This window comes from Mesoplodon bidens, assembly GCF_964165515.1.
Source record: "Mesoplodon bidens genome assembly, chromosome: X".
NCBI classification, from domain to species: domain Eukaryota; kingdom Metazoa; phylum Chordata; class Mammalia; order Artiodactyla; family Ziphiidae; genus Mesoplodon; species Mesoplodon bidens.
Genome location: NC_138163.1, coordinates 98,877,437 through 98,897,061, shown reverse-complemented (window position 1 = coordinate 98,897,061; position 19,625 = coordinate 98,877,437). Strand labels below are relative to the sequence as shown.

Genomic DNA, 19,625 nt, shown 5'->3' with positions numbered 1-19,625 from the left:
AAGGGTCTTATCCAAAACATCCTCACATAGACTTTTCATCTCACTCTGAGGAAGAAAAAGTGTGTACCGGGTGAAGACTCTGTTGCCTAAGATCTGGAACTTAAATTTACAGTAATTTCTAATACTTGAGCACATGCACTTTTCTTCCTGATTATGCAATAAAAGGCAGGAAGTGAAAAGGGGAACATTCTTAATGCTCGAGTTAAGTCAGAGGCTCATTTAGGACATACACTAGTTGTGAATTAGTGTGGGAAAGCAGAAAGATAACCAAATTTGAGCCTACACTAATCTGCATTTGATGTCTGACCAAATGCCAAAATACTGTGCTCAGAGAATTAAACCAACAACTTACCTTTTCTATTACACAAGCAATACATGTGTATTGTAGTAACATTCAACCCAAGTATAGCAAATGCTAATATTTAGTGTATATTTTTTAAAATATCTTCAGACAAACCCTATACCATTTGCTGAGAACAGATCTGATAGTTTATATGGCAGTGCTTGTGTCCTCCACCAGGCTATAAACTCCATGAGGAGAATCCCTTTACCATTACTCTTCCCGCCATCCCACCACCTCCGCCCCACTTTAGTCACTTTCTTTGGGAAAGAATAGGGAAAGGTTGTAAATGTTTCCTTCACTAGTGTGCAAGCAAGCATTCATTCGACAGACGTTTTATTGAGCAACTAGTGTGGAGTTGAGCAAGGCTTGGGGGATTAAATAAAAGAAAAAGACAGGGCTTTTGGTCTCAAGAAATTCACAGTTCCAATAAGGAGACGATACAAAAATAATTATTTTTCTAAGTTCTTGTTCAATTTTAGAGTCATTCGTGGAAATTCTAAGAAAGCACATAAGAGAGGGCAAGGAGGTTCGGGAAGGTCTTTGGGGAAATTTCCCGAAGAGGTGACACTGGCCAGACGTGGGGTCGGGGAATGGGTGACGAAGAGTGAGGCATACGAATTTCATGGCCCTTCCTGCATCAGCAGGAATTCCTGTTCCCTCCCAATTGCACCACAAAACTTAAGTCTAATGTTCAACTACGGAGCCCTCCCGAGTCTAGAACTTGGAAACTGAGAACCTAGGGCAAAAAGACCTGGCTGCCGAGGCTGCACTCCGGCAGCTGGACAGCCCCGCTGACTCCTAGGAGGGGTGGGGCAGGATTGGGGGCGGGGGCGGCTGTGAGTGCATCTGGGCCGACCGGGCCCGCCCCTGGGGGCTGGCGCAGGAGCCGGGCGTGGATTGGCTGTGTGCGTAAGTCGGCCTCTCTTCATAGGCTGCGCAGGGCTGCTCGTGGGACTTGGATTGGCTCCCAGGGCGCTGAGCGGTCATTGGCTGCGGTGGGTCGTCAAGGCGACTGAGAGGAAAAAGAGAAGGGGTTTGGGGCCTGGCAGGCGAACCGAGGCTGCGGGCGGCTTGGCGGTTCCGCGGGGCGGTGTCCGGAGAGCTGCGGGGCCCGGACCTCCGGGGTTCACGCCACAACTCCAGGAGGTGTCTGAGCCAGCGCGCCGGCGAGGAGTAGTGGCTAGTGGGACCCCGCGGGCCGGGACCATGGGCTGCTTCTTCTCCAAGAGGCGGAAGGCTGAGAAGGAGTCGCAGCCGGAGGGCGAGGAGGACCGGCCGAAGCAGTACAGCTGGGACCAGCGCGAGAAGGTAACCAACGTCCCATAGCGGCTGGTCTCAGCCTTCCCGAGCCGCTCGGCAAGGGTCCCCAGCGGCCGGGCAGCGCTGAGGGGGTGGACCCAGCAGCTGCCGCCCTTGCGCGCTCGCTCTCTCCCACGAGTAGTTGAAGTCGGAGTGAATGACTTTTGGGGGAGCCGTGAAATTCAGCGTCAGAGAGGGCTCCACGGAGGGCGGTGCAGCGCTGGAAGGGGCCCTAGAGCTCATTGTCCAAGCAGATGGACCCTTCGGGCTTTTCCTCCTCTGTGCACCCTGCCCTCCGGTCCAAGGATGGACTCCAGGGAAGGAAGGAGAACCCGGAATGCCCCAAATCTCACATCTCGTTTCACTCGCAGCGCCGAGCGGGGTTTTGTCCAGTCCTCGAGTTACACATGGGACTGGACTGATCTCATCTCTTTCGCGGCTTGTGTTCTTTCTGTGGTTGTTTTCTCTTTTGTCTGCCCTAGCCAGTAAATCTCTTTGGTGCCTCCTGATATATTACACTGCTGAATTTTCTCAATGACGAAGTGGACCGTTTGACATACAGCTTTGTATGACCTCCTCTTCCACTTACCCGAAAGGAATAATGAAAATGTAATCAGCCTTGGAATGTGTGTAAAGACCGTAAGATGAAAATAACCAGCATAAGCCAGGCAGTATTTTACTGTTGCTTTCATGAATGAAAATGCCCTTATTTTTACTTTTCTATATAGCCAGAAACGAGAAAGCTTTGAACATGTCCACTAGTCTTACACAAAGCGCACTTAGTCATAAATTTCATAATGCTTCCTCTTTCTACATAGTTCTCCATTTGTGTTTAGTAAAATACGTTGATAGATCCATCAATTATTTTTCTCATCCAAGCGAAAAGAAAGACTTTTAAATGAGTGTTATGAACAGTTAACTCCTTGCTTAATAAACATATCTGTATCCATGACTACTTTATAGTAAATGTCTTACTAATGTTTTGATTTCATAGACCATCCCACATGATTTCCAGTCCCCAGCAGAATGTATTCACATAAACTCGGTTCTCCAAGTGTCAGATTTTAAAAATTGGACGCTTTTTACAGACTTCTCAGCCCCATCTTTCTGCCCCTGTTACACAGGGTTGCATGGTCTGTTTATTAATTCTCTTTTATCCATACTTGATAGCAGCATTTTATAATGTAAGAGTGGAAAATACTATATTTTCTGTCTGAAAACAACCCCTTTAAAAATTCTCCTGGACTATTAGAGAAAGAATTACCAGCTTACATTTTGAGACAGTGGAGATACCACATTTCCCAACATTGCTTTTTCTTTGGGGAATTTTTTCTTTTTCTTCTGGAATTACTAAGAATTCACTCTAGGGTACCTCTAATTTATGATAGCCTGCTACATTTTATGTGATTTTAAAGATTTTTTTCTAGCTCCTTAGCTCTCATGAGGTCAGTATGGGTTGTGTGCAAATGTTCTGTATTAGTCCAGTGATACTTTTACTGAGTTTAGCATGGTCTTGCTTGCTCCTAGAAGATTTTAATTGTACCTTAAAAGGAATGGGATGCAAATGCAGCCCAGAGAACATAAATGAGATACGTTGGATGTATATTAACAGAATGGTTTGTATTAAAAGTTTAGGTCTCTAATGTGATCATGGACTATAACATAAACAATTTTAAAGTTATATCAGACAATTACCATTCAACTTGTAAGACTTAGCTGTAAAAAGAAAGTGCCAAAAAAAAAAAGTAAAGTGCATTGCCTGAAAAGTTTCCTTGCAACTTGGAAAAGTGATGTTTAGATTTTTCCTTAGGTTGTGTAATCAGAGTATCTTTATTGAGAGGCACCCTCTGGGTTTTGGGTTTTGACTTGTGTAATTGGGTCAGTCTTAGGGGACTGAAGCTAGAAGAAATTGTCTCAATTAGAAAGAATGTTTGGGGACTCAGTGTTGTCACGACAACTGGTATACTGTAATCAACAGCGTAAGAAGCTCATTTTCTATTGCTGACTTGGAAAAAAAAAGCTTATTGTACAATTACTACATTGACATGATGAGAAATATTTTTGGATTGCAAGATCTGTGTTTAAATCATTTGGAAGGAAATGCTTTTATCCTTGTTATCTGTATGCTGCCTCCCATAGCTAGGCAAATTATTCAATATATATGTTCTCAAACACCAAGGAAAACTCAAAATTATAAGAATTATTTTCCCTGCCCTTGAAGAGCTGACTGGCTTTTTTGAGTTAAAACAGGAAATATTTAAGTATCAAGGGAAGATGAGTAGTACAGAAAAGTAGCTTTCATTTACTAGTTATTCATACCAATACTCTTTCTAGACAATAGAAATGATGGCATAGGTATGAAAATTGTGATTTTGAGTATGGACAACACATCTTGTGTCCATTCAGGTTCCTCAGTTATAAAATCAAACCTGGTAAAAATTTCTCTACTGTTTAATAAGGTAAAGGCCTGTCCTGAGAAAGAGGGTTAGACAGTACTGGTCACCTCTGAGGATAGAACTTGGGCCAGAGATTGGGCAGGACAGAACCAGTCTTAGTATAAGGCAGATCATAATTCCCAGAGTTGTTCTTCAGTGGAAAGGGTGGCTTTGTGAAGAACTGATCTCCGTATTGGTCAAAACATTCAGGCAGAGGTTGGATGGAGACCTACTAGAAAGAAGTGTCTGCGTTGAGTAGGGGGCTAGATGCTGTTTTTAGCCTTTTAAGTACGTGAGGTATTCTAGTTATCCATTGTTGCATACCAAACCACCCCAAAACTTAATGGCATAGAATAATGACAAGTACTTATTTTGCTCACAACTCTGCAATTTGTGTAGGGCTTAGCCAGGTTGGCTCTTTGCTTTATCTGGCATCAGCTGCAGCAGCTTGACTGGGGATTGGAGGATCTGCTTTCAATATGACTTAATCACAGAGCTAGCTGGCAAGCTGATGCTGGCTTTTGGCTGGAAGCTCAGCTGGGGCTAAGGGCCAGAGGCCTCTTCCTGTATCCTGGGCTTCCCCACAGCGTGATGGCTGGGTTCCCAGGGCAAGTGTCCTAAGAGAGACTGGCAGAAGCTGCATGGCTTTTTCTAACTAGTTTTTCTAACTACATCTTAAGTGATGTAGCATTACTTCTGCTATATTTTGTTGGTTGAGGCAATCACAGATGTCCACCTGCGTCCAAGAGGAGGGGACCTCTTGATGGGAGAAGTGTCAAACTTGTTGACATGTTTTAAATCCTTTACACAAAGTTGTTGCTGCTTAAAGGAAGTAACTAGTTCTTTGTTTATTCATTTAAAAATAGCTTTATTGAGATAAATTCATATGCCCTACAGTTTACTAATTTAAAGTGTACAAGTCAATAGTTTCAGCAAGTCCGCAGGGTTATGTTACTATCACTATGATCTAATTTTAGAACATGTTTATCCCTCACAAAAGAAACCCAGATCCATAAGTAGTTACCCCTCACTCCTCCTAGCCCCTAGAAACTACAGTTTTACTTTCTATCTCTATAGATTTGCTTATTTAGGACATTTATCAGTGGAATCATACAATATGTGGTCTTTTTGTTACTTTCACTTAGCATGTTTTTGAGATTCATCCATATTATAGCATATATCAGTAGTTTATTCCTTTTTATTGCTGAATGACATTAACAGAGTAGATATTTTATTTCATTTTATTTATAAATAAATTTTATTTATTTTACTGTCCGTTTTGTTTATCCATTCGTTAGTTGATGGACATTTGGCTTGTTTCCACTTTTTGGCCATTACAAATAATGCTGCTATGAATATTTGTGTACAAGCTTTTGTGTAGACATATGTTTTAATTTCTCTTCGATGTATACTTAGGAGTGGAATTCCTGGGTCATATAGTAACTCTGCGGTTAACTTTGTGAGAATCTGCCTAACTGTTTTTCAAAGTGTCTGCACCATTTACATTTTCACCAACAGTGTATGGGGGTTCCAATTTCTTCACTCATATAAAGTGGGAAAAGGGGAAAAGCGCGTGGAGTGGAAAGTGTATGGGACTGGGGTTTTAATTTGCATTCTGTCCTGTACTGTATCTCACTGGTCAAGTCATTTAGCTTTTCCAGCCCTCAATTTCCTAAGATCCCTTCCAGTTCTTTAATTCTTTGAGCATCTTAAGAGAAGAGGTAAGCATCGATAGAAGCATTCAGGCAAATCTGAATGAACAGAGAGAATGTGATAGGATGTAAAATTAGATTAAAAATGAATTAGATATGAAAAATCCTTTCTAATCCTAAAATTTCATAATTCTATTTTGTGGTTATATATTTAGCAACATGGTGTGTTATATAAATATAATACTTCACCTTCTCTTGTCATCATTGTATGTAAGATCAAGGTACTGGTATTTGTTATTTTCACTCATGAAATTACCTTTCAGCTACATAGCTATTTGCCTTGAAACTGACTTAGCAATGTTTAAGCTTTAAATAATTTGTTTAATTGAAGTGTAATTTACATAATGTAAAATTTACCCTTTTGAAGTGTACAGTTCTATGAGTTTTGACAGACAAATACAGTCATGTAACTATCACCATAATCAAGATATAGAACAGTACCATCATCCCCCCCAAATTTCCTCATGCTCCTTTGTAGTCAACTCTGCCTCCAGCCTCTGATCTGTTTTTTATCCCTATAGTTTTATCTTTTTGAGAATGTCCTATAAATGGAATCATGTAGTAGGTAACCTTTTGAGTCTGGCTTCTTTCACTTAGCATGACACATTTAAGATTCATCATGTTGTTGCATGTATCAGGAGTTCCTTTTTATTGCTGAGTAGTAGTCCATTTTATGGATTTACCACATTTGTTTATCCATTCACCAGTTGAAGGACATTTAGGTTGTTTACAAATTCTGGTAATTATGAATAAAACTACCATAAACATTTGCATACAGGTTTTTGAATAAACATAAGCTTTCATTTCACTTGAGTGAATACCTAGGAGTAGGATTTCTGAGTCATATGGAAATTGTATATTAAACTTTATAAGAAACTGCCAAACCCTTTTCCAAAGCAGCTGTGCTATTTTGCATTCCCGCCAGTAATGTATGAGAAATCCAGTTTCTCTGCATCCTCACCAGCACTTGGTATGGTCAGTTTTTAAAAAAATTTTAGCCATTCTAATAGGAGTGTAGTGGTATTTCATTGTGGCTTAATTTGCATTTCCCTAATGACTAATTATTTGTGGAGCATTTTTCCATGTACTTATTTGCCATCTGTATATTTTCTTTGGTGAAATGTTTATTAAAACCTTTTGCCCATTTTTTTTTACTGGGTTGTTTTCTTATTATTGAGTTTTGAGAGTTTTTTTTATATATCCTGGATACAAGTCCCTTGTCATGTGTGTCTTGCACATATTTTTTTTTCCCAAATAATGACTTGTCTTCTCTTAATAGTGTCTTTTTTTTTTAAGATTCACATTTTATTTATTGTTTTTTTGCTATGCAGCATGCGGGATCTTAGTTCCCCAACCAGGGATCGAACCCATACCCCCTGCAGTGGAAATTCGGAGTCTTAACCAGGAAAATACACACAAAATTTTACATAAAAGTTTTAAGGAATTTCTGGTACAGTGAGAGAAACCATAAACTGAAGCTTGAAGATTCCCCTTGCTCATTGAGTTTGAGGCTTTGGTAGAGACAGGCCAACTCCTGGACTCCTTTTCAAAAAAACCTATTGGTGGCACTCTAGATCATCTCACTCCTACTGTGGGAGGTAGACTGGTGCTGAGAAGACAAGCTGAAGAAGACCAGAGAACCGTTTTTTATCCTCCTTAAGGCCTAAAGCAGAACCAACTTAAACCACTCTTGCATGTTCCTGACTAGATCAAGATCCCATTAGCCTACTCCATGACCACATTCCCATCCCCTTCCACTGGCTCTACCAAGTGGAAGGCAGCCTCGGCCTCCTTTTACTGAAGGTAGGGACAGAAGAGTATGTAAAATGGAGAGACCCATGACTGACATTAAAAGGAGTGCCTCTGCCTGGCTTTGTGTATAATTATCTTCCTACTCAGAAGTTGGCTAACTTGAACAGTGACCTAAGTGAATGTCCCTAAAAATACATTTCAGAGTCTGTCTTCTTTGGGGATGAAGTAGAGAGATGGGGTGTGGAGAAGTGTATAATCATCAGTCTCAGTTACCCTTCATATTTGTTTATTCAAGAGATACCTGGAGACCACCTACTTCTGGTTATACTCTGAGGTAATGAAGATTAAATAGTTAAATTGGGTTCAATAAGTATGTGTGCAGGGCCTCTGTAGTGCCAGGCACTGTTCTAAGTGCTGGGGAAAACAGGTGAACAAAACAGATAATCCCTTCGCTCATATAGTTTATGTTCTAATGGAGGGCAGTGGGGAGACTGACAATAAATACAGTTCATATATAGTGTGTTAAAAAGAAGCTAAGTGCTTTGGAGAAAAATAAAGAAGGGTAAAGAGGTAATATTATTGGAGGAGGTGTTTCTGTTTTAAATAGGTTGGTTACAGGATTCAAGCCCAAAGTTTTAGATACATAAGGGGATGTAGATTGGTATTTAATGTAATGTAGGTACTAGAAAAAGGAGAGCAGACTTCTGGTTGAGGGAACTGGAAGGCGTCACAGGAAAAGTGTGACAGGTGGGCAAGTAGAAGAACTAGGAGAGAGCCTTCTGGGCAAAGGAGAATCAGAGGGCATAGACAAGTTACAGCAAGTGCGTCAGATCTACTGAAGAATAAAGTTCCCATAGGAGGGTGACAGGAGTTAGGACTAAAATGTGAGTTGATATCACATAGTAGTGACTTACATTGAAAGGTTTTCTAATAATGAACCATTTTTACACAACCTGAGATAAATCCAACTTGGTTGTGGTGCTTTCTCTTCTTATAGGATTGATTTAATTGACAATTTTTTTCAAAACGTCTATAGGCATGAGTGAAATGGACCTAAAATTTTCTTTTGTTTTTCTTATTTCTTGCTGGACAGACTAGTAGCGTGAATTAGGACTGTTGCTTCTTTTTCTATTGTCTTTAAAGCTTTGCATAAAACTGGGATGAATAAAACTAGAATCTGCTTATAAAACCATCAGGGCCTGGTGTTTTCTTTGTGGGAACACTTTAGCCACTGTTTCTATTTCTTTAGTAGTAATAGCTTTTTTTTTTTTTTTTTGCTGTACGTGGGCCTCTCCCTGTTGTGGCCTCTTCTGTTGTGGAGCACAGGCTCCGGATGCGCAGGCTCAGCGGCCATGGCTCACGGGCCCAGCCGCTCCGCAGCATGTGGGATCCTCCCGGACCGGGGCACGAACCTGTGTCCCCTGCATTGGCAGGCGGACTCTCAACCACTGCACCACCAGGGAAGCCCTAGTAGTAATAGCTTTTTATTTAAGCTTTTAACTTCTCAAATTCGCTGTGGTAAGTTATTTTTTAAGAGATGCATTCATTTCATGGACAAAATGTTTTTTAAATTGTTGGTATATAGTTGTTGTTATTCTCTTTTTAACTTCTTTATTTATAATTATACACCCCTTTCATTCATACTGTTTTTGTTCTTATTCTCTTGATCATTCATGCCAGAAGTTTGCCTAATTTTTGGTTTTGTTTGTTTGTTTTGGCCATGCTGCGCAGCTAGCGGGATCTTAGTTCCCCGACCAGGGATCGAACCCATGCCCCCTGCAGTGGAAGTGTGGAGCCCTAACCACTGGATGACCAAGGAATTCCCAAATTTTAGTTTTTTCCCCCCCAAAAAACCTATTTGGGGCTTTGCTGATGTTTTCTATTGTATATTTGATTTCTAAATCATTAATCTCTCCATTATTTTTATCTTTTTTCCTTCTACTACAGAAAGTAGGTTTATTCTACTATTTATTGTCTAATTTCTTAAGATGGACATTTAACTCATTAATTTGAGAGTTTTTATTGTAGCTATTTAAGCACCATTTTTTGCTGCATTCCATAGCTGGTGTTTTAACATTTAATCCTAAGTATTTTTAGGTTTTGATTATGATTTCTTGAATCCTTGAGTTATTTGGCAGTGTGTTTTTAAAATTTTCAAACAGGCAAAGATTTTTTAAAGTATCTTTTGTTATTAACTTCTAATTTAATTGCATCTTGGTCGCATATAATAGCCCGTAAGTTATCTATTATTTAAAATTTGTTGAGGCTTTCTTTATGATCTAGTACTAGTACATGATTTTTTTAAAAAATCCTTCAATGTGTGCTTGAGAAAAAATGTGAGTATACTCTACTAGTTGGGTGCAGAACTCAAACTTATTCATTGTGTGGTCTGGATCTCCTAGATCCTTGTTGATTTTTTTTTTTTTTTTGGTTCACTTGACCAATCAGTACTTGAGAAGCAGCATTAGAAGACACTTCTTAGATTTTAATTTGCCAGTTCTGAGGATTTGGAGAGGTCCTGAACCACTGTCAAAATTAATCCCCACCCATTTTTCTCAGCTCTTTGCCAGCACAGGGTTTCTGCCCTGCCCGGAATTTGCTCCCAGGGAAATCTGGACCACAGGTCTGAGTCCTAGCAGGTGTAGGGGAAGCATTGTTGTCTCAAGATTTGGGAAAGGGAGAAACAAGAGAAGAAATCTGAGTTTCCTTTTCTGTCTTCTGTTCCCACACCCACTACAGGGGTGTCTCATAGTTTCCCCTTTTCTTGGTATTTTTCTTACTTGGTCCATTTGAGATTGATCTTGGATAATTGGGAGCCAGCAACTATGCTAGTTCAGTATCTTGATAGAGACCAAACTGGAACACTGTACCTTTATTTGTGTGTCACCTGTAAAATCCTAGAAATGGAATACCTTGAACACCTCTTCCCACATTAAACCTGTGCTGCCTCTTATATTTTCTTTTTCTTTTTTTTTTTTTGGTGTATGGCACTACCAACATCCAATCACATAAACCAGAGCAGTGTTTCTTCAAACCTGTGGGTGGGATAATAGAAAATATTTGGGGTTTAACACAAAATAAGGGTAAGTATTATTTTGTGAAACTTTTCTTTCATTGGTATGTGTACATGTACAGATACTCATAAATACATGTACTGGGCTGTGCTGGAGAATCTACTAATGTGAATTGTAGTCAAAAAGGTTGAAAAATACTGGACTAGAGAACTAGGAATCATTTTTGACCCATCCTTCTGCCTTACCTCCTACAGCCATTGAATTACTAAATCGGCTGATTCTCCTTCCTCAGTATTTCTCAAATTCATTCCATCTTCCTCTTCCCTGCTAACCACTGCTCTAGTTCCAGCCCTTCCTGGATGACTGCAACTGCCTCTCCGATCCACACGCCACTTGTCCTTATTCTTACCAGAATAATCTTCCTAAAATGTAAATTTTGCTTATTTAAATCATTCTGTGGTAGCCCTTTGTCCACAGAGAACTTCCAAGCTTCATAATATGGCCCCTGCCTACCTCTCCAGCTTCATTTGCTCCCATTGCAGTATCACTGGTAACACCAAACCATGTTCACTTTTCCTCACACTCCCTGAAGAGTTTTATTTTGTTTCATTCTTTCACTTTTGCCTGATATGGGAAGGGAGGATCCTTTACTCCTACCCCTTTTACCTGGTGAACTTCAGCTTATTCATTCTCACTTTGCACAGGAAGTCTTACACCCCTACCTCCCCTGCACCTGGTGTCCCTCCTCTGTATTTCCAGAATATTCTGAGCATCTCTCATTACACAGCCAGGTTGTTTTAAAATCATTTGTTTAGGTTAGTGTTCACTTCTTTTATGGAAAGAGTTGGTCATATTCATTTTGGTGCTTAAAACAATGTCTGGCTCCTATTGGGTGTTCAAATGGCTGAATGGTTGAATGAAAATCTAGAAAGTTAAAGTGCCTTTTTCATTCATGTTGCTCATAGGTGACAAAATTGAGACTAGAAAACTGTAACATCTATATTTTTGATCACTCTGCTACAGTTACTATTGATGACTGTACTGTGTCTTTTATTGCCTCATGCTACAGACCAATACTACTTCTAGTACATTGTGTAAAACTGATGAGTACAACATTTATTGTGTAATACTGAATAAGTCACTTTAAGCTAGTTTGCTAACGATTAAGATGATTAAATTATCCTTTGTAAATAATCAAGTTTTTGTGTACCTTACCTATGGGAGCCTGTTTCTGGTACATGAATAGTTTTGTATGAAATTTAATATTCACAAAGAGGTTAGGACAGTACAAGTACATTTAAAAGTAATTTAGAAAAATCAAAATGGTCTCTTAATGACTATATTTTGAGAGGTCAGCTAAAATTTAAAAAATAATGTAACAGATTCTAGGCACACTGTTTAAAAGATTCTGTGAGCTTTAGTTTAAAATGCCTAAAGATGGAAATGGTGAAATTTGAAAATTTTACATTGTAGGAGTAGCTCAGTAAATGTTTCAATCAAATTTGTAGATGCAAATTCTGACATATAGTGATTCTTGGGCCTTCAGGTGCTTCCATTTTCTGTAGCATATTGCAGAAATCAGTCAGGGTTTAGAAACTAAGACCCAGGCATCAATTTATGGAAAGATAGAGAAACATATTCCAATCTGGGTGTATTTCCAAGTTCAGAAGTTTTAAGGACGCAGAAGTTTTTTAAAAGTGAAGCGTCAGAAAAAGAAAAGGCTCAAAGCTGAAATATTCCTTAATATCATCCAGTATGCTGTGTGTATGTATGAGAATTTCCCCAATTGTTTCCAAAAAGTACTTTTACAGTTGATATGTTAAAACAGGATCCAACAATGTCCACACATCATTTGGTGGGTACGTCCTGAGTCTTTCTTTATCTATAACAGTTTCCTCTCCCTTTCTTCCCCCCATGCCTTTTATGTATTTATTAAAAAAAAGGTTTTTTGTCCTGCTCATTTTCTTATTATGTCGCAAAGTCAGTAAGAGTTCGAACATATTATTTTAGCAATAAAAATCGTTCCTGACTCCCAATAGACAATTAATGTTTGCTGAATAATGTCAATAATACTCAAGATCTGTGTTTTGTTCCTGCAGGTTGATCCGAAAGACTACATGTTCAGTGGACTGAAGGATGAAACAGTAGGTCGCTTACCTGGGAAAGTGGCAGGACAACAGTTTCTCATTCAAGACTGTGAGAACTGTAACATCTATATTTTTGATCACTCTGCTACAGTTACTATTGATGACTGTACTAACTGTGTCATTTTTCTGGGACCGGTGAAAGGCAGTGTGTTTTTCCGGAATTGCAGAGATTGCAAGTGCGCATTAGCCTGCCAACAGTTTCGTGTGCGGGATTGTAGAAAGCTGGAAGTCTTTTTGTGCTGTGCCACTCAGCCCATTATTGAGTCTTCCACGAATATCAAGTTTGGCTGTTTTCAATGGTACTACCCTGAATTAGCTTTCCAGTTCAAAGATGCAGGGCTCAGTATCTTCAATAATACCTGGAGTAACATTCATGACTTTACACCTGTGTCAGGAGAACTCAATTGGAGCCTTCTTCCAGAAGATGCTGTCATTCAGGACCATGTTCCTCTACCTACTACTGAAGAGCTCAAAGCTGTCCGCCTTTCCACAGAAGCCAGTAGAAGTATCGTTCCAGTGTCCCGGGGTCAGAGACAGAAGAACAGTGATGAGTCATGCTTAGTGGTATTATTTGCTGGTGATTATACTATCGCAAATGCCAGGAAACTAATTGATGAGGTAAGGAGAAGAGAGAGAAGAGAAACAGACATACACCTACATAGAAACACACTACTTTCTGGAGAGCGTCCATTCTTTTCAAATTGGCTATTAGAAATACAGGCAATCCTTAAATTATAGTCCTCTGCCCCCTACAGATTTATCTGTAAGCTAGTTGCTTAGGCCTCAAATACTTTCCCAAAGAAACTTTTTAAAAACAATTCAATTCAGGAAGCATCTGTTAAGCACTCATTGTGTGCAGGTTACTCTGTCACCCTCTTTCATTGATTATAGGATGCACCTTTGTTTTCCACAGTTTTGCTCCTCTGAAATGCATCTTACAATTGATGGCAGTTTAGAGCTGATGAAATACATGCTGGGACTGGAGATAAATAGACAAAATTCTCTGCCCTCAAAGAACTTCCATTCTTTATCATAACTGATTTACATGGGAGCTCACAAAAGTAGTACTGCAAAGTAAAGCATGACCTTTTATAATTATTTAGTGGGGAAATTTATTTGGAGTTTTTAACTGTTTAAGGTGTGGGAAAGGTATTTAGGCATACAACTTTTGGAGCCCGCTTTGACTGAGAGCAACCTCCGCATTACTTTCCTTTGCCCTATTGCCATGAAGAGGAAGTTGGTGTGAAACAATGAGGTGGCAGCTGGGACAGCAGAGATTGTGGACTCACGAGCAGGAGCTTTCAGTGCTTTCAGGAGTAGAGAAGGGTTCTTTGGGTAGCAGCTTTCACTTGAAAAATAAATGGGCATGTGGAGGTTAGGGGCTCCAGGAGCAGCAGTTCCTCCAGTGGGGAGGCAGCAGTAGGATGTATTGATTAGTCATTTATCAGGCTTTCTTCAGAAAGAGTCTGTTTGAATTTAAAAATCAAACTTCCAGAAATGGAGAGGTGAATGGAAAACTCTTTTTGAATGGATTTTTTTTAAGTTGTAATACTTCTGTCAAAAGGAATGGTTTTAGAAAAAAAAAAACTAGAAAAATGACCACCTCTCTGTAGCTTATACATTCTACAATGTAGAAAACCCATGTCTGAAATCCACAAAGTATATCTGAGGTCCAGTTTTCAAAACAACAGAAGCCAAGTATAATCTTAAGACTTTGATATTTTCTTTCTTGATTATGCCAATCTGATAAAAATGTGCTATGGATCTGGTGAGATATAGAAAAAGTGCTCTGGCCTTTGAGCTATCTAATCACATGTTAATCCAACATCTGAGAGCTAAACATTATCATTATACTGTATGGTGATTTTTTTAAAAAGCAGAGGTAATTATTCAGGTTAAACTCCTTTTTGGTAGATAATGAGGAGAGGACATAAAGAATGTACAGTACGTTTAAAGAAAAAAGCCATCAAAACAAACACTGTCATTCTTCATGAGTCACCAGATGTTCTTAACCTTTTAACTTTTGATATCTGGTGTACAAAATGGCACCATTGTGTGCACTTTTTGCAATATGACCAGGAAGAGTGATGTTCTTTAGATGTCCTTCTGGATTACAAAATAATTTAAATAAAAATCCAGCAATAACAGTAACAAAAATGATGACAATAATAATAATAGCTAACAGTTAATATAGTGTTCATTATACGTCAGGTGACTGTTGTACAGTATTTAAGTGAATTAACTCACTTAATTCAGGAATAACCTATGAAATAGGTGCCATTGTTCCTCTTTATACAGATAAGAAAAATGAGCCACAGAGAAGGTAAGTAACTTGCAAAAGGTCACTTGCTGGTAAGTAGCAGAGCCATGATTTAAATCCAGGCAGTTTGGCTTTGTAGGCCATAGTCTTAACCCTTAAGCATGATGCTATTATGCTGCCTCAGTGGTAAAGGAAAGTTGATAAATGCCTGGTGGAGCTGGAATATGACCGAAAATGTGTGGAGGCAAGGCAGATACTACCCTCCGGTCTAGAAGGAAAAACCCTGGGACTTTTTGGCTAGAGTTATCCTGACTAATTCTGAAATCACAGAATTAAGAGAACAAAAAGCAGGAAATGCTGAGTACACGTGAAGAGGGTATCACAACGTGCTGAAAGACCGGTAACTTACATATCAAGAGAGCGATTACATATTTTTTAAAAAATGAAGCTCGAGTTCCCTGGAAAATATGTGTAGAAGCTAGTTAATGCTGAGACGGAAAAAAATGAAACTTGAGTCTTTTCTCGTATCATAACACAAATGTCTTAGAACAGCTTAGACTGGAACTATGATTGCTAACTCTGGTTTTGTTAAACCCTAGGACTAGCACAGAATTTTGTTTCATAGTGTTTTCATAAATTAAACATATCATAATGATTTTTTAAGGTAGGAAGTGTAAAACTTCAGAGAGTAGGAAGTCCAGAAAAACTGGGTAAACCAGAAAGTACATTCCATAGGAGTCAAGAGAAGTTACTAGGCCTCGGTTTTCTTACCTAAAAATCAGATTTCTTGCTGCCTCTTAACTATATCACAGATAAGCACAGGATAAATTAAAGTAAAAGTAGTTGGAATTGTTTGGAAGTATTGTATAATTTAAGTTGGGTAGTTACCTCTATTTTCAAGTCTTTAAAAGTAGAAGAATTTTCATGAAAAAGAGTCTCTTCACATGTCTGCAGTGAAATATCAAAATAAATATACTAGTTTCATAGTTCATTGTTTTTAGGTAACAGTGTTTTGAATTAATCATCTTACTTTTGTCAGTTTATGTGTCTGACTATAAAATGAGAGGTATTGAGCAGTCTAGAGAACTAGAAACAGATGTGGGATTGTTTCTCATAATTTAAGTAACTTTGCAGTCATTATCTGGCAGTGATGTTTATGTAATTTTCTGCTACTTTTTTATGGATGTTTCTCTTTTTCTGAGGCAGCATTGAGGGCTCTGGAAAAGGATTTGAGTTTGAATCCAATTTGATGAAATAGTATGGAATAACGTAGCCATAGAATGAAATACTATCAACCATTAAAACGGATTTTATAGTAGAATAGTTGGAAAATGTTCACAACCGAGTAAGTGAAAATTTGTAGAATATTGCGTATCTGATTTTTTTTAAAGTAGATAAGTCTGGAGAGTTATATATACTAAAATGTTGAGAGTTGTGGTTCTTTTTAGGAAGTGGATTAAGAGCAGGGTTTTCTTTACTTGTTCGTAGCTCTATGGATTTTACATAAAACATGTATTATTTCTATAATGGGGGAAAATGAAAACTGGAAGGGTAAAAGGAAGTATACCGGGACTTCCCTGGTGGTCCAGTGGTTAGGACTCCGTGCTTCCACTGCAGGGGGCATGGGTTCCATCCCTGGTTAGGGGAACTAAGACTAAGATCCCACAAGCCATGCAGCATGGCCAAAAAAAAGGAAGTATACCTGTATAGCAGTGGCATCTTTGAGTGGTAGCACTTTGGTTGATATTTCTTTGTTTCTGTTTTTTATTTTTTTAATGTTTTAAAAAAATAAATGTTCTATATTGAGCCTATTTGTTACTTTTATAATTAAAAACTCAATAGGCTTTAATTGGTTGAATCGCTTTGCATTTTTAAAAACTACTTTCATAATTATTTTAAAAATTAATGTATACTCATTATAGAGAACTGTAGAAATAAGTTTAAAAATCATCCATAATGTGCTGTACCTTGAATTGTCTTTGTAGGAATAATTTTTAATTTATTTAGTCTGTAATCAGTTTAATTGGGTTCAAGTCAGCTCTGTCCCTTAATAGTTGTGTGACCATGGGCAGATTTCTTAACCACTCTGTGCTTTAGTTTCTCATCTGTAAAATGAGAGTAATAATAATACCTGCCTCGTGAGAGGGTTAAACGTGTTTTACATGTAGAACACATAAAACTGCCTGGCACATAGTAAGTATTCCATAAATGTATTCTAGCATTATTGTGCTATACTATATAAATTTGAATCATGCTTTTTAAAATTAACAGTATTATATAAGCTTTCCCCCTTTCATTATTTGTTATATTTAACAAACTATGGTATTTTGTCTTGTGAATGTACCATACTTTACTTAACCATTCTCCTCTCACTGAACAGTATCACCAAACTAAAGCTTCTGTTAGTTTCAGTCAACAAAATTTTTTTAATAAAGTTTAAAATTTTGAGGGCTAATTTACATTTATTTGACCCTTAATTGTAACAGTAGGCAGTACTAATTCTTTTTTTTTAAACGTCTTTATTGGAGTGGCAGTACTAATTCTTAATCAGAACCACCCATCTGGAAGAAAGAATCTTGTGTATGTGAAAACTTGTTTACAGCAAACACCCTGAATTAATTACAGTTATAACTAAAACAAAAATCAGAGCACTGTGTTGCATTTTATACAGAAAAATTGTAGAATAGGAAAATATTGTTTTAGTCTCAGGTCATTTTAAAATGTAAATGAAATTTTGTTTCCCACAGCTGGTTGGTAAAGGCTTTTTCCTGGTTCAGACAAAGGAGGTGTCATTGAAGGCTGAAGATGCTCAAAGGGTTTTTCGGGAAAAAGCACCTGACTTCCTTCCTCTTCTGAACAAAGGTACCTTCTGGATGATTGGTATACTTTTGTGGTTTTTCCCTTGACCTGCTGATTTGATTTACTCTTGCCTTTAGTATTTCTCTTACATTGTCTTCTCTTTGTCATTTGTTTTATGTTTTTCCTATTACTATTCAGAAATGTCAAAATTTCACATCCTTCGAAAAGCCATATGTAATTACCTAGAAATTAGGCATTAGGTTTTTTTTTCCCTGTTCTATCACCTTCGTTCTTGAAAGTCACATTTTATTATTATGTATTTTATTATTTTATTATTATTATTGTACTATAGTGAGTGACCATTTCCTTCTCCCTGCCCAGAGTTACAAAGCACTTGATAAGGATTCTTTCTGCCTTCAGTGTGCTTTGACCATACTGGAAAAGGAATAAGAAATATAAATAAAACAGTATACTATTCTGTGTATTTAACATGATCTGATTAAGTTGTCAGATACCGGAAATATGTCTACAAACAGAGAAACTAGAGTTCCTGTGCCCTCCTGAAGTGTTGCTATTTGCCTCTATGTATTCTAGAAGACAGAGTACCATTCATCTATTAGGGCAGGGACATTTTTTGCTCTAGGCTCATCAGGCTTTTCTTGACCGGCCTGAGCAAATATATATGGTAATAGGTAATGCTGATTGGATATACCGTAGAAAGAAGGCACATCTGCATTTACATGCTCTTTATGTATAAATAAGTTGTAATAAAATGCAAAAACCTGTATGAAAATATTGGAGGATTGTTAGGATAACTTTAATAACTAATGCTGGGTGCGATTTGGCCCTTAAGTAGTAATGCAGTATTTCATATACCTTAGTGGTTACTCTAGTAGTACCAAGGACTGGCTCCAACCAGTGCATGAATCTATCCCAGATCATATATAGGAAATTATGACCCGGCTCCTTTGATGCAGCCATTTTGATATGGGAAAATTTGATGGAACATTGGAAACAAATCTTTAAACTCTCAGCAGCTTTCAGAAACTGAATTAAGTAATAAGTGTGTGTAATAGACATCCTAAAGTGTGAGGATTAGGGATGAAGTGAGCATATGAGTAGGCCCAAATTAATGATTTATATACTTGTGTAATGTTAGTGAAACGGTTTCACAGAATTGCTCCAACCCATCCATAATATGTGTTTAAGTCACATAACATTCCACATGGAAGAAATAAAATGTTCTGTTCCTGAAAAAAGTAGAACCAAAACCAATGGACAGATGTTATAGGAATTTCAGCAAATAAATATCATATAAACAGCTTTTAAAACCAGAGATGTCCATAGGAAGTGGTCAAAGACTAATGAAGTCATGTCAAAGGGTCACAGGAGCCAGCTTGAAGGAGTCTCAAGAAGTTTCCACTGGCCAAATTTGGGACAATTTGAGCATCAAAAACAATAATGAAGGGAATTGATTAAACAACAATAGAAATCCATGCATCCATAGTGATAATAAAAAAGAGGGGAGATGAAATTGGCACTGAACTATGGACCAGCGTACCCAGCCAGCTTGGAATCTACCTAACTATATGGTCTACATGGATATCATGAATGACTGCTAGACATTCCCATGATCTAGAAGCTTCCTATCCTCTATTAAAAGAGGCACTCTTCCATTAGCTTGAAATGACCCTTTCTCCAAGACCCCAAATTGGCTCACAGTAATAATCAGTTTCTCATCTAAGTAGTCACAGATCTTGTTTAAAATTTGTTTTTATAATCTGAGAAATACCTCCATAAAACTCATCAGCCCATGCTTTTTATCTAATTTGAAAAATCAACAGTATTTAATGTATTCAGTTAA

General features: G+C 38.2%; 1 protein-coding gene across 1 annotated transcript in view; it reads left to right on the top strand.

The window, feature by feature from the left end:
* Positions 1–1,351: 1,351 nt before the first annotated feature.
* The window catches only part of RP2 (RP2 activator of ARL3 GTPase), a 35,988-nt gene continuing 17,714 nt past the window's right edge, over positions 1,352–19,625 (top strand). The window contains exons 1-3 of the mRNA XM_081222001.1: positions 1,352–1,651; positions 12,655–13,320; positions 17,710–17,824. Of these exons, the coding sequence (XP_081078127.1) occupies positions 1,550–1,651; positions 12,655–13,320; positions 17,710–17,824 (883 nt within the window). The 5' untranslated portion in view covers positions 1,352–1,549. The remainder of the gene's footprint in view (positions 1,652–12,654; positions 13,321–17,709; positions 17,825–19,625) is intronic.